Below are 11,894 nucleotides of genomic sequence, written 5' to 3' on the forward strand. Positions count from 1 at the left end.
ATTTCATGGAACACGGTTTAAACCTGGCATCAATCAATTAGATATGAAACGCCATTTCAATATGTAAACAAATGTACTTCGAGACTGTTGTACTGGGTTGCGTGCCAACTGATTCCGTAATTATTCCACCCAAGAACATCTGATAGGGAAGATATATCATCATATGATCACACCAGGAAGTTGATACTCCATAGAAAGTGCATTATCTCTTTGGCATGAGCTACTGTATGTATTTTGATAACAAGCTAAATATATAGCCATCACACCAGCGCGCAACTGGATTCATCCTCTTACGAAGTAAGTAACGTTAGCCTTCCTATTAGTCATGATGCACCGATCGTGGACATCGGTGTCGCTAAAAGCGGTTATCTTCCTCTATGTACTTACATGCGCAGAACTTAAAATGGTAAGTTTAGTACAAGTTTTATCTTTTCCAAATTACTGCATTGTACCATACTTATGCGGCTACTACAAATAACACTGCTCTTGGTCTACCATGCTGGCACCAGTGTGTAGGGCAGGCTCAATGTAGCCTGGTCTCAGACGTATTAGTAGGCAATAATATTTCTTGTTTTTAGTTGTCATCAAAATCAATAAATCGAAGCACGTTTTTGGACTCATTCAGTAATTTTTACTTGATTAATTATAATCCTGTTTGAAATAATGTTAGAAGTATAATTTATTCCTAAATCATAAATTGAAAATTATAATGTTGATGTTTCAAGGGATGTATTCATTACGCAAACTATTTACCGTTTAAGAACCAAACGGAAGCAAAAAGGGGTGTACTCATTTCCCAAAGTTGAACGACAGTTTATATTGGACAAATTCATCCCTCCGTTTCGTTCCATTTAAGAAACGTTTTGCAACAGAATCGGCGTGATGAATATGCCCCTGTTGTCATCAATTTTAGATTCATAGGCCAGTGTCAAAATACCCGTTTATTAAATTTCCAAAATAATAATCATGATATGCTGAAATTGTTTGTGATATTTGAAGACCAAACATAAGACTCCCTACACGTGTGTCACACCTATATTTTGCTAAATTAGTACATTATAAACTGCACACGACAACATTTACCAAGCGGCCATTCTAAACTAGAATTGATTAGCTTGTTCTACTGTAATCAATAATGCGCGCAAATGAATCACTCGATACTGTATAGAAATCAATGGAACGGGACAATAACCGCGGCGACATGTAACGTTTGCGCTCTTCTAAAAGACAAACCAAAACGAATTTGGTTTTATGAACTAATCTCCGTGTGCGACAGTGTTTACAAATATTTGTATAACTAACCCAAGACAGACAACAGCCTTTCGTTTCCAGTGGGAGCAAATTAATCACAGCAAGGAGGTGGGCAGAGCCAAGCACGAACTAGCGAGAGCCTATTGGCGCGTTCTAGCATATTTTCGTTTGGGAACGCCCACTTTGCACCCTTAAACAACGCAATTTTCAGAAACCTTGGCAAAGGGTAAAGTCTACAAAACTAAGTCCACTCTGTTCGAAACATATTTCATTTTTGGAAACAAAAAACTGTATTGAGATAAAATGTTCCATCATTGAGAAAATTAGCAGAATGTCGGCCAAAATCCATCTTGCGCAATCTTCTTCCATTGCCGGTATTCCGGCCACTGGGCTTCCATTTGGAGGTGAGTGGAAATGCCAACCGGATGCTTCACATTTATACATCGGTGAAATGTCTCATTGTTCTGTCTGTGGCGTTTACTTCTTCTTCTATGATATAATAGCGGTCCGCAAACAAACGTTTAAGGTGCATACCGCCACCTACTGTGCTGAATCACGGTTAGTTCAACATTCCTAAATCCTACCTTTAAAAATGTTTTTATCCTTTATTTAACTAGGCAAGTCAGTTAAGAACACATTTTTATTTTCAATGACGGCCTAGGAACAGTGGGTTAACTGCCTTGTTCAGGGGCAGAATTACATATTTTTACCTTGTCAGCTCGGGGATTCAATCTAGCAACCCTTCAGTTACTGGCCCAACGCTCTAACCACTAGGCTACCTAACTCGGGTACTTTTGACAAAATAAAAAAAGAGCTCTACTAACTTCTAAAAGACCCTCCATCCATCCTCCAACCCCGTCCAATATCAATGACCTTACACTTCAATCTTTCCCTCTCCAACATACTTACAACAATATAACAACACATGCTCCACCGTTTCATCGACCATACACTCCAGACACAAACCATTCGCATGCTTGCCAACCATGTAATGACGAGTTCAATGTATGCGCAATCGAGCAAACACAACCTCTTCCTTCCTAATCTGACCTTTGAATATTGGTCCACCGACCTTTCTTTGGAAGGCATATAAATGCCAGCCCTTGTGCTCAGAGTCCCATCTCTTCTGCCACACATCTATCAAAATGGCTCTGATCTTACATTTGGCCTCACTTCTCACTTCACCCAGTAGAACATGAATATCAAACATGTCTAGTTTTAAAGCCCCTTTGGCTATCTGACAGCTTGACTGTCTTTGGCTTTACTGTCATTGGTGATAGCTTGACTGTCTTTAGCTTTACTGTCATTAGTGATAGCTTGGCTGTCTTTGGCTTTACTGTCATTTGTGATAGCTTGACTGTCTTTAGTTTTACTGTCATTAGTGATAGCTTGATTGTCTTTGGATTTACTGTCATTCGTGATAGCTTGACTTTCAAATCCGTGTATTTGTTTGTGGCCAGCGACTTTTATATGCATAGTGACACGATTTTTCCTTGAAGTTGAGTTTGAAAATGATCAACTGTGTTCAAAGTCCTGCGACGGACAGGCGCGTATGATAAAATAAATGATACCAAACCAAATATAAATATCTGTTTTTAAGCAATCGATTTAGTATCATCTTGATGACTATAAATGTGTATATTAACATCATCAATCTGAGGTTAAAAGGATGTGTAAATCCACTCCATTTATCAGTTGGAAATGCAAGCTTGTGTAAGATAGTAATACAAACCGTGCACATTAGGGGTAGTTATAGAATTATTTTATATTGTGCTATGACAAAATCAAAAGCTATTGCAACAATTACACCTAGTTCTCACTCATATAACCATTTTAGTGAGTTAAGAAATGCTCTCGAACACAATTTAGCCTCCATAGTTCCATTTAGCCTCCATAGTTCCATTTAGCCTCCATAGTTACATTTAGCCTCCATAGTTCCATTTAGCCTCCATAGTTCCATTTAAGCTCCATAGTTCCATTTAGCCTCCATAGTTCCATTTAGCCTCCATAGTTCCATTTAAGCTCCATAGTTCCATTTAGCCTCCATTGTTCCATTTAGCCTCCATAGTTACATAATAAGCTCCATAGTTCCATTTAGCCTCCATAGTTACATAATAAGCTCCATAGTTCCATTTAGCCTCCATAGTTACATAATAAGCTCCATAGTTCCATTTAGCCTCCATAGTTATATAATACGTTCCATTTAGCCTCCATTGTTCCATTTAGCCTCCGTTGTTCCATAATAAGCTCCATAGTTCCATTTAGCCTCCATAGTTCCATTTAGCCTCCATAGTTCCATTTAGCCTCCATAGTTCCATTTAGCCTCCATAGTTCCATTTAGCCTCCATTGTTCCATTTAGCAGCCATAGTTACATAATAAGCTCCATAGTTACATTTAGCCTCCATAGTGTCTATGCAGCAGCCTGAATGTTAGACTTCCCTAGTATTGGTGCTGCTGTCAACTCCTGCACTCATTGTCAAGCCCGGGAATGAACATGATATCACAAACAGACCTGGGACTAGGCTGTGGGTCTTTACACAGCATAGTCTAATCCCATTGTAAATACAAAACAGCAAAACCCATAACCAATCGTTCTCTGCCAGACTGAGATGGAGTTTGTGATCAGCACCACATGGGACAGCCTTCCTGTGGATCATGACCCTGTGAAGGTGACGTTTTCTCCCGGGGATGGAGGGATGAAGATGCAGGTGTCTGCCCCCTTCTTCAACAACCCCCCTGGTCCCTCCGGCCCTCCAGGACAGCCCTTCCCTGGCCTCTGGAACTATGAAGGTGGGTAGAGAGAACAGGACAGCCCTTCCCTGGCCTCTGGGACTATGAAGGTGGGTAGAGAGAACAGGACAGCCCTTCCCTGGCCTCTGGGACTATAAAGGTGGGTAGAGAGAACAGGGCAGCCTTTCACTGGCCTCTGGGACTATGAAGGTGGGTAGAGAGAACAGGGCAGTCTTTCCCTGGCCTCTGGGACTATGAAGGTGTGTAGAGAGAACAGGGCAGCCCTTCCCTGGCCTCTGGGACTATGAAGGTGGGTAGAGAGAACAGGACAGCCCTTCACTGGCCTCTGGGACTATAAAGGTGGGTAGAGAGAACAGGACAGCCCTTCCCTGGCCTCTGGGACTATGAAGGTGGGTAGAGAGAACAGGACAGCCCTTCACTGGCCTCTGGGACTGTAAAGGTGGGTAGAGAGAACAGGGCAGCCTTTCACTGGCCTCTGGGACTATGAAGGTGGGTAGAGAGAACAGGGCAGTCTTTCCCTGGCCTCTGGGACTATGAAGGTGGGTAGAGAGAACAGGACAGCCCCTCCCTGGCCTCTGGGACTATGAAGGTGGGTAGAGAGAACAGGACAGCCCTTCCCTGGCCTCTGGGACTATGAAGGTGGGTAGAGAAAACAGGGCAGCCTTTCACTGGCCTCTGGGACTATGAAGGTGGGTAGAGAGAACAGGGCAGTCTTTCCCTGGCCTCTGGGACTATAAAGGTGGGTAGAGAGAGAACAGGACAGCCCTTCCCTGGCCTCTGGAACTATGAAGGTGGATAGAGAGAACAGGGCAGCCCTTCCCTGGCCTCTGGGACTGTGAAGGTGGGTAGAGAGAACAGGACAGCCCTTCCCTGGCCTCTGGGACTATAAAGGTGGATAGAGAGAACAGGGCAGCCCTTCCCTGGCCTCTGGGACTGTGAAGGTGGGTAGAGAGAACAGGACAGCCCTTCCCTGGCCTCTGGGACTATAAAGGTGGATAGAGAGAACAGGGCAGCCCTTCCCTGGCCTCTGGGACTGTGAAGGTGGGTAGAGAGAACAGGACAGCCCTTCCCTGGCCTCTGGGACTATGAAGGTGGGTAGAGAGAACAGGGCAGCCCTTCCCTGGCCTCTGGGACTGTGAAGGTGGGTAAAGAGAACAGGGCAGCCCTTCCCTGGCCTCTGGGACTGTGAAGGTGGGTAGAGAGAACAGGACACCCCTTCCCTGGCCTCTGGGACTATGAAGGTGGGTAGAGAGAATAGTGGTGGTTTGTCCTGGTCGTGGGGGTAATTGCATAATCATAACTATTACTACCATAATAATTGTGAAGTGAATATTGAATGTATCGTTGATTGCTCATTTTTTATGTTGTTTGTGGATGTTTTTTCTGTCATCCTACTTTAGGCCACTAGGCACAACAAGATGGTTTTCAACGCATATAATATAACACTTTTTATGTTATTTTTCTACAGTGGTTGAGGCGTTCTTTCTGGACAGTACTACTGTGAACTATCTAGAGGTTGAAGTGTGTCCGTAAGTAGAGGCGTTTTCTAAAGGCCTTGATGGCCAGATTGATGGTATTCCAGTAGCACTGTACTGATTCTTGCTCTTCTGTTGCAGACATGGACAACACTTGGTGTTACTGCTCTCTGGAAGAGGTCACGCATTCATGGTAAGCGAACACCATCACATCCTCCCTATGGATGAATGAATGGATTAATAGATGAATGACCGAATGGATGAATGACTGAATGGATGAATGACTGAATGGATGAATGACCGAATGGATGAATGACTGAATGGATGAATGACTGAATGGATGAATGGATGAATGACTGAATGAATGACTGAATGACTGAATGGATGAATGACTGAATGGATGAATGACTGAATGGATGAATGGATGAATGACCGAATGGATGAATGACTGAATGGATGAATGACCGAATGACTGAATGGATGAATGACTGAATGGATGAATGACTGAATGGATGAATGACCGAATGACTGAATGGATGAATGACTGAATGGATGAATGACTGAATGACTGAATGACCGAATGACTGAATGGATGAATGACTGAATGGATGAATGACCGAATGGATGAATGACCGAATGGATGAATGACTGAATGGATGAATGACCGAATGGATGAATGACTGAATGGATGAATGACTGAATGGATGAATGACTGAATGGATGAATGACCGAATGGATGAATGACTGAATGGATGAATGACCGAATGACTGAATGGATGAATGACTGAATGGATGAATGACTGAATGGATGAATGACCGAATGGATGAATGACTGAATGACCGAATGGATGAATTAATTAATGCATGAATGAATGAATGAACAATGGAACAGTACAATGTATTACACTCATATCTTATAAATATTTAGTTCTGCCCCAATATATTTCATCAAGTTATATTCACATAGACTTACCTCTATTTCGTCACTTACCCTAAAAGTAATCTAAGGGTCCAACAGATACAGTCATCAATGGTTCAGATTGGTTTAAAACCATTTTTTTGTTTTTGTTTCCAGCAACAACTGCCCCTGTCGTTCACGGCAACCATCACAGGAAACAGGTGGGAGGGTGAGGCTCTTCTCCCCTGGTGTTACTTCCCTCCTAACGTCAACAAGATGAACTCGTACGCCATCCACGGGTCCGGGGCGGGGCGTACCTACGAGTCCCTCTACCCCGTCCCCCAGGCTGACCTAGTGGAGGGACAGAAGCCCAACTTGTGAGTATGTTTATTGCCTTCAGAAAGTTTTCACAGCCCTGGACTTTTTCCACATGTTGTTGTGTTACAGCCTGAATGTAAAATGGAATAAATATAGTTGTTTTGTCACTGGCCTACACAGTATTCCCCATAATGTAAAAGTAGAATTATGTATTTTTATTTATTTTTTATTTTTTACTCCGTTGCCCGAGAGGAAGGAAACCGCTCAGGGATTTCACCATGAGACCAATAGTGACTTTAAAACAGTTAGAGTTCAATGGCTGTGTTAGGAGAAAACTGAGGATGGATCAACAACATTGTAGTTACTCCACAATACGAACCGAAATGACAGTGAAAAGAAAGAAGCCTGTACAGAATAAAACATATTCAATAAATATGCTTCCTGTTTGCAACAAGGCACTAAAGTAATACTGCAAAAAAAAATGGCTAGGCAATTAACCTTTTGTCTTGAAAACAAAGTGTTATGTTTGGGACAAATCCAGTACAACACATTACTGAGTACCACTCTCCATATGTTCAAGCATAGTGGTGGCTGCATTATGTTATGGGTATGCTTGTAATCGTTAAGGACTGGGGACTTTTTCAGTATAAAAAATGAATGGAATGGAGCTAAGCACATGTAAAATCCTAGAGGAAACCCTGATTCAGTCTGCTTTCACTGTGAGATGAATTCACCTTTCAGCAGGAATATAACCTAAAACACAAGGCCAAATCTACACTGGAGTCGCTTACCGAGAAGACATTGAAATGTTCCTGAGTGGCCTAGTTACAGTTCTGACTTAAATCTGCTTGAAAATCTATGGCATTACCTGAAAATGGTTGTCTAGCAATGATCAACAACCAACTTGATTAGAGCTTGAAGAATTTTGAAAAGAATAATGGGCAAATGTTGCACAATTCAGGTGTGCAACATTTTAATATCCACATTAGCATACTACTTAGAAGGCATGCTCAAGGCATAGCTTCATTAAAGTGGTATGCAAGTGTGTGCTGATCAGTAATGGTATTGAGGCCTACAGTGTTGACCCATCAAATACTGATCAGTAATGGTATTGAGGCCTTACAGTGTTGACCCATCAAATACTGATCAGTAATGGTATTGAGGCCTTACAGTGTTGACCCATCAAATACTGATCAGTGATGGTATTGAGGCCTACAGTGTTGACCCATCAAATACTGATCAGTAATGGTATTGAGGCCTACAGTGTTGACCCATCAAATACTGATCAGTAATGGTATTGAGGCCTACAGTGTTGATCCATCTGATCAGTAATGGTATTGAGGCCTACAGTGTTGACCCATCAAATACTGATCAGTAATGGTATTGAGGCCTTACAGTGTTGACCCATCAAATACTGATCAGTAATGGTATTGAGGCCTACAGTGTTGACCCATCAAATACTGATCAGTAATGGTATTGAGGCCTTACAGTGTTGACCCATCAAATACTGATCAGTAATGGTGTTGAGGCCTACAGTGTTGACCCATCAAATACTGATCAGTAATGGTATTGAGGCCTACAGTGTTGACCCATAAAATACTGATCAGTAATGGTATTGAGGCCTACAGTGTTGACCCATCTGATCAGTAATGGTATTGAGGCCTACAGTGTTGACCCATCTGATCAGTAATGGTATTGAGGCCTACAGTGTTGACCCATAAAATACTGATCAGTAATGGTATTGAGGCCTACAGTGTTGACCCATCTGATCAGTAATGGTATTGAGGTCTACAGTGTTGACCCATCTGATCAGTAATGGTATTGAGGCCTACAGTGTTGACCCATCTGATCAGTGAGATGATCATGGTTGTATGCAGTTGTCTCGCGGCTTGCCTTTTTTGGTTGAATAAATGTAATAGTCATGAGCAAAATATTGCTACAACGTTGATCAATGATATGTTTAGGGCCACAACGTCCACTTCCATGCAGAGCCGCAGTTTGAGTCAGTAGACTCTGTAACTACTGTACATAAATATAAAAGACATGTCTGTCTACCTTTCGTCAGTCAGAGGACTCTAGTTACTGTATATACTGTCTCTAGAAAAGGAGGGTCCATGTCTGTCTACCTTTCGTCAGTCAGAACAGTCTCTTCCTTCCTAAGACACACGTTGTTCCAGGCTGAAACTCTTACAGGGCATGTTTCAGGAGGAGACTGCCGACTCTATACAAACACACACACTGCCAACTCTACTTTTAAAAATATGTTTAGATGACGGAGATAAAGCCTACTCCTCCTCCGCATAACTATTCCGTGTGTGTGTGTGTGTGTGTGTGTGTGTGTGTGTGTGTGTGTGTGTGTGTGTGTGTGTGTGTGTGTGTGTGTGTGTGTGTGTGTGTGTGTGTGTGTGTGTGTGTGTGTGTGTGTGTGTGTGTGTGAGAGACAGAGACGCCTCTCCTCCACTGCATAAGTATTCATTGCTTAGATGTGTTAGCTGTCAGTGGACAGATTCCAATAGTCAGCCCAATGTTTTATTACACTGAGAAAATTAAATGCAAATTCACAGGTTTCTGTGTGTGTGTGTGTGCGCGTGTGTCTCGCAAATTCACAGATTGTGTGTGTTACCAAACTGACAGATTGCACATTTCTCTCTCTCACGACGCAGCCACCTCTTGGAATATTTCCAAGACTTTCGCCTGCAAAGCATCATGGGAGAGGACTGGGTCCAGCCCGAGTCGGATCTCTGGAAGGGAAAGTGATGAGTCGGGAGAACACACATACTGGAACACACACGCGTGATGACAGCGGGCGCGACCAAAGTCACGGAGGAGGAACAATCGATCTTGATTAGTTAATGATGTCAGACTGGATGAAATATGTTATCAGTTTGTCAGATGGTATTAACACCTCACCTCAAACAGCCTTTTACCAACTGCCAGAGGCCTGGTTCAAAAAGTTTTTATTTTTCTATGAATGAAAGTGAGAATCAAAGTTTAATATATCTGTGCTTTCTGTTTCATAGATTTCTGCCTTTTTTCTGAAATGAAAGACCATTGAATTTGATCATTTTCAATGGTACCTCCAATTCATAGCTGGAGTATCATTGTTATTCAATTAGATGAAGGCTTATCATGACGAGTTTACACTTTTGATTCATGGTTTCTTGCAATGCATTGATCATCACACACCAATATGTCTGTAATTCATAATTGTGACCAATTCTACTGTGCTGAAGCAAGGCTGTTTTTCTTCAATTATTCCTGGGCAAATGGAAATGGATTGCCCGCATCCCAAATGGCATCCTATTCCCTGTTTAGTGCACTACTTTTCAAAAGTAGTTAACTACATAGGGAATAGGGTGCCATTTGGGATGCACACATTGAGATAATTAGTAGTCATTTGATAACGGCCATATGTGCCTTTTTTGTAATGATGTTAAATGAGCTCTTGGGTCGTCATTACTTCTGGGATCCATATAGGACTGTTGGCTTATGGAATGTTAATATAGGTAGATAGGCTGCAGACGACCAAATAAATACACTAAACTGTGTCCCATGGAGCATTGATGTGTTTCCTACTGACACGTTCAGACAACTCCAACACTCCATATTATGTGCATCACACGCACACACACACACACACACACACACACACACACACACACACACACACACACACACACACACACACACACACACACACACACACACACACACACACACACACACACACACACACACACTTAGGAAACAAACATTATAATCACAGCCCTCTTATCCAGGGCATTAATCCTCCCACAGTCTCACTAGCTCACTAGAGACTCACAAACCATCCGGTCAGACTTTTGGGAGCCTCTCCACCCCTCCAGCAAGTCCTCTGCTCCTTCTCTCCACTCTGCTCCTCTATCCTTCTACTCCATCCCTCAGTGAAACCTCCACGCCTCCATCCTTCTGCTCCATCACTCCGTTCCTATTTTTACCCATAAACCTGTAGGAAACCTCAGCAGGGACCTCACTGGTGTATTCATCAAGCCTCTCTCTCTCTCTCTCTCTCTGCCTCTTTCTCTTCCTCTCTCACTCTTCCTCTTTTTCTCTCTCTCTCACTCTTTTACTATCTCTCTCTAACTCTCTCCCACTCCCTGTTCGGTATTGATACATGGCCGATTGGTTTTGAAGTTGGGGTGCTAGACAGTTCTTTCACTCTCTCTCTCTGTCTAGCTCTATTTCTATCTATATATCTCCCTCCATCTCTCCATCTCTCCATCTCTCTCCCTGTCTAGCTCCATTTCTATCTATATCTCTCCCTCCATCTCTCCATCTCTCTCTCTGTCTAGCTCTATTTCTATCTATATCTCTCCCTCCCCTCTCTCCCTCCATCTCTCTCTCTCTGTCTAGCTCTATTTCTCTCCCTCTGTCTAGCTCTATTTCTATCTATATCTCTCCCTCCATCTCTCCATCTCTCTCTGTCTAGCTCCATTTCTATCTATATCTCTCCCTCCCCTCTCTCCCTCCATCTCTCCATCTCTCTCTCTGTCTAGCTCTATTTCTATCTATATCTCTCCCTCTCTCTCTCCCTCCATCTCTATTGATACATGGCCGATTGGTTTTGAAGTCGGGGTGCTAGGCAGTTCTTTCACTCTCTCTCTGTCTAGCTCTATTTCTATCTACATCTCTCCCTCCCCTCTCTCCCTCCCCTCTCTCCCTCCATCTCTCTCTCTGTCTAGCTCTATTTCTATCTATATCTCTCCCTCCCCTCTCTCCCTCCCCTCTCTCCCTTTCCCCTCTCTCCCTCCCCTCTCTCCCTTTCCCCTCTCTCCCTCCCCTCTCTCCCTCCCCTCTCTCCCTCTCTCTCTCCCTCCATCTCTATTGATACATGGGCGATTGGTTTTGAAGTCGGGGTGCTAGGCAGTTCTTTCACTCTCTCTCTCTGTCTAGCTCTATTTCTATCTACATCTCCCTCCCCTCTCTCCCTCCATCTCTCCATCTCTCCACAGCTTGTGGAGGCCAGGTCGTGAGTCCTTATTGAGCTCCATCTATTTTAATTGGTAGCTCTTCCCTTTGAAATGCAGGCAGTGATTAGATGGCAGAGATCCTTAAGCCTCCTCGTTATCGCTCATGATAACACTACGTACGGTCCTCCACTCACTCCGAGGTGTGTGTGTGTGTGTGTGTGTGTGTGTGTGTGTGTGTGTGTGTGTGTGTG

The 11,894-nt window shown here is 43.1% G+C and overlaps 1 protein-coding gene across 1 annotated transcript; it reads left to right on the forward strand.

Moving 5' to 3' along the window:
• The first annotated feature begins 3 nt into the window (after positions 1 to 3).
• LOC120042749 (UPF0462 protein C4orf33 homolog) lies at positions 4 to 10,242 on the forward strand. Its single transcript, XM_038987552.1, has 6 exons — positions 4 to 297; positions 3,856 to 4,042; positions 5,472 to 5,532; positions 5,620 to 5,671; positions 6,554 to 6,753; positions 9,358 to 10,242. Exons 2-6 carry the CDS (start codon positions 3,862 to 3,864, stop codon positions 9,449 to 9,451), a joined length of 588 nt encoding a protein of 195 aa, XP_038843480.1. The 5' UTR covers positions 4 to 297; positions 3,856 to 3,861; the 3' UTR covers positions 9,452 to 10,242.
• The last annotated feature ends 1,652 nt before the right edge of the window (positions 10,243 to 11,894 follow it).

This window comes from Salvelinus namaycush, unplaced genomic scaffold (genome assembly GCF_016432855.1).
Source record: "Salvelinus namaycush isolate Seneca unplaced genomic scaffold, SaNama_1.0 Scaffold767, whole genome shotgun sequence".
Taxonomy (NCBI): domain Eukaryota; kingdom Metazoa; phylum Chordata; class Actinopteri; order Salmoniformes; family Salmonidae; genus Salvelinus; species Salvelinus namaycush.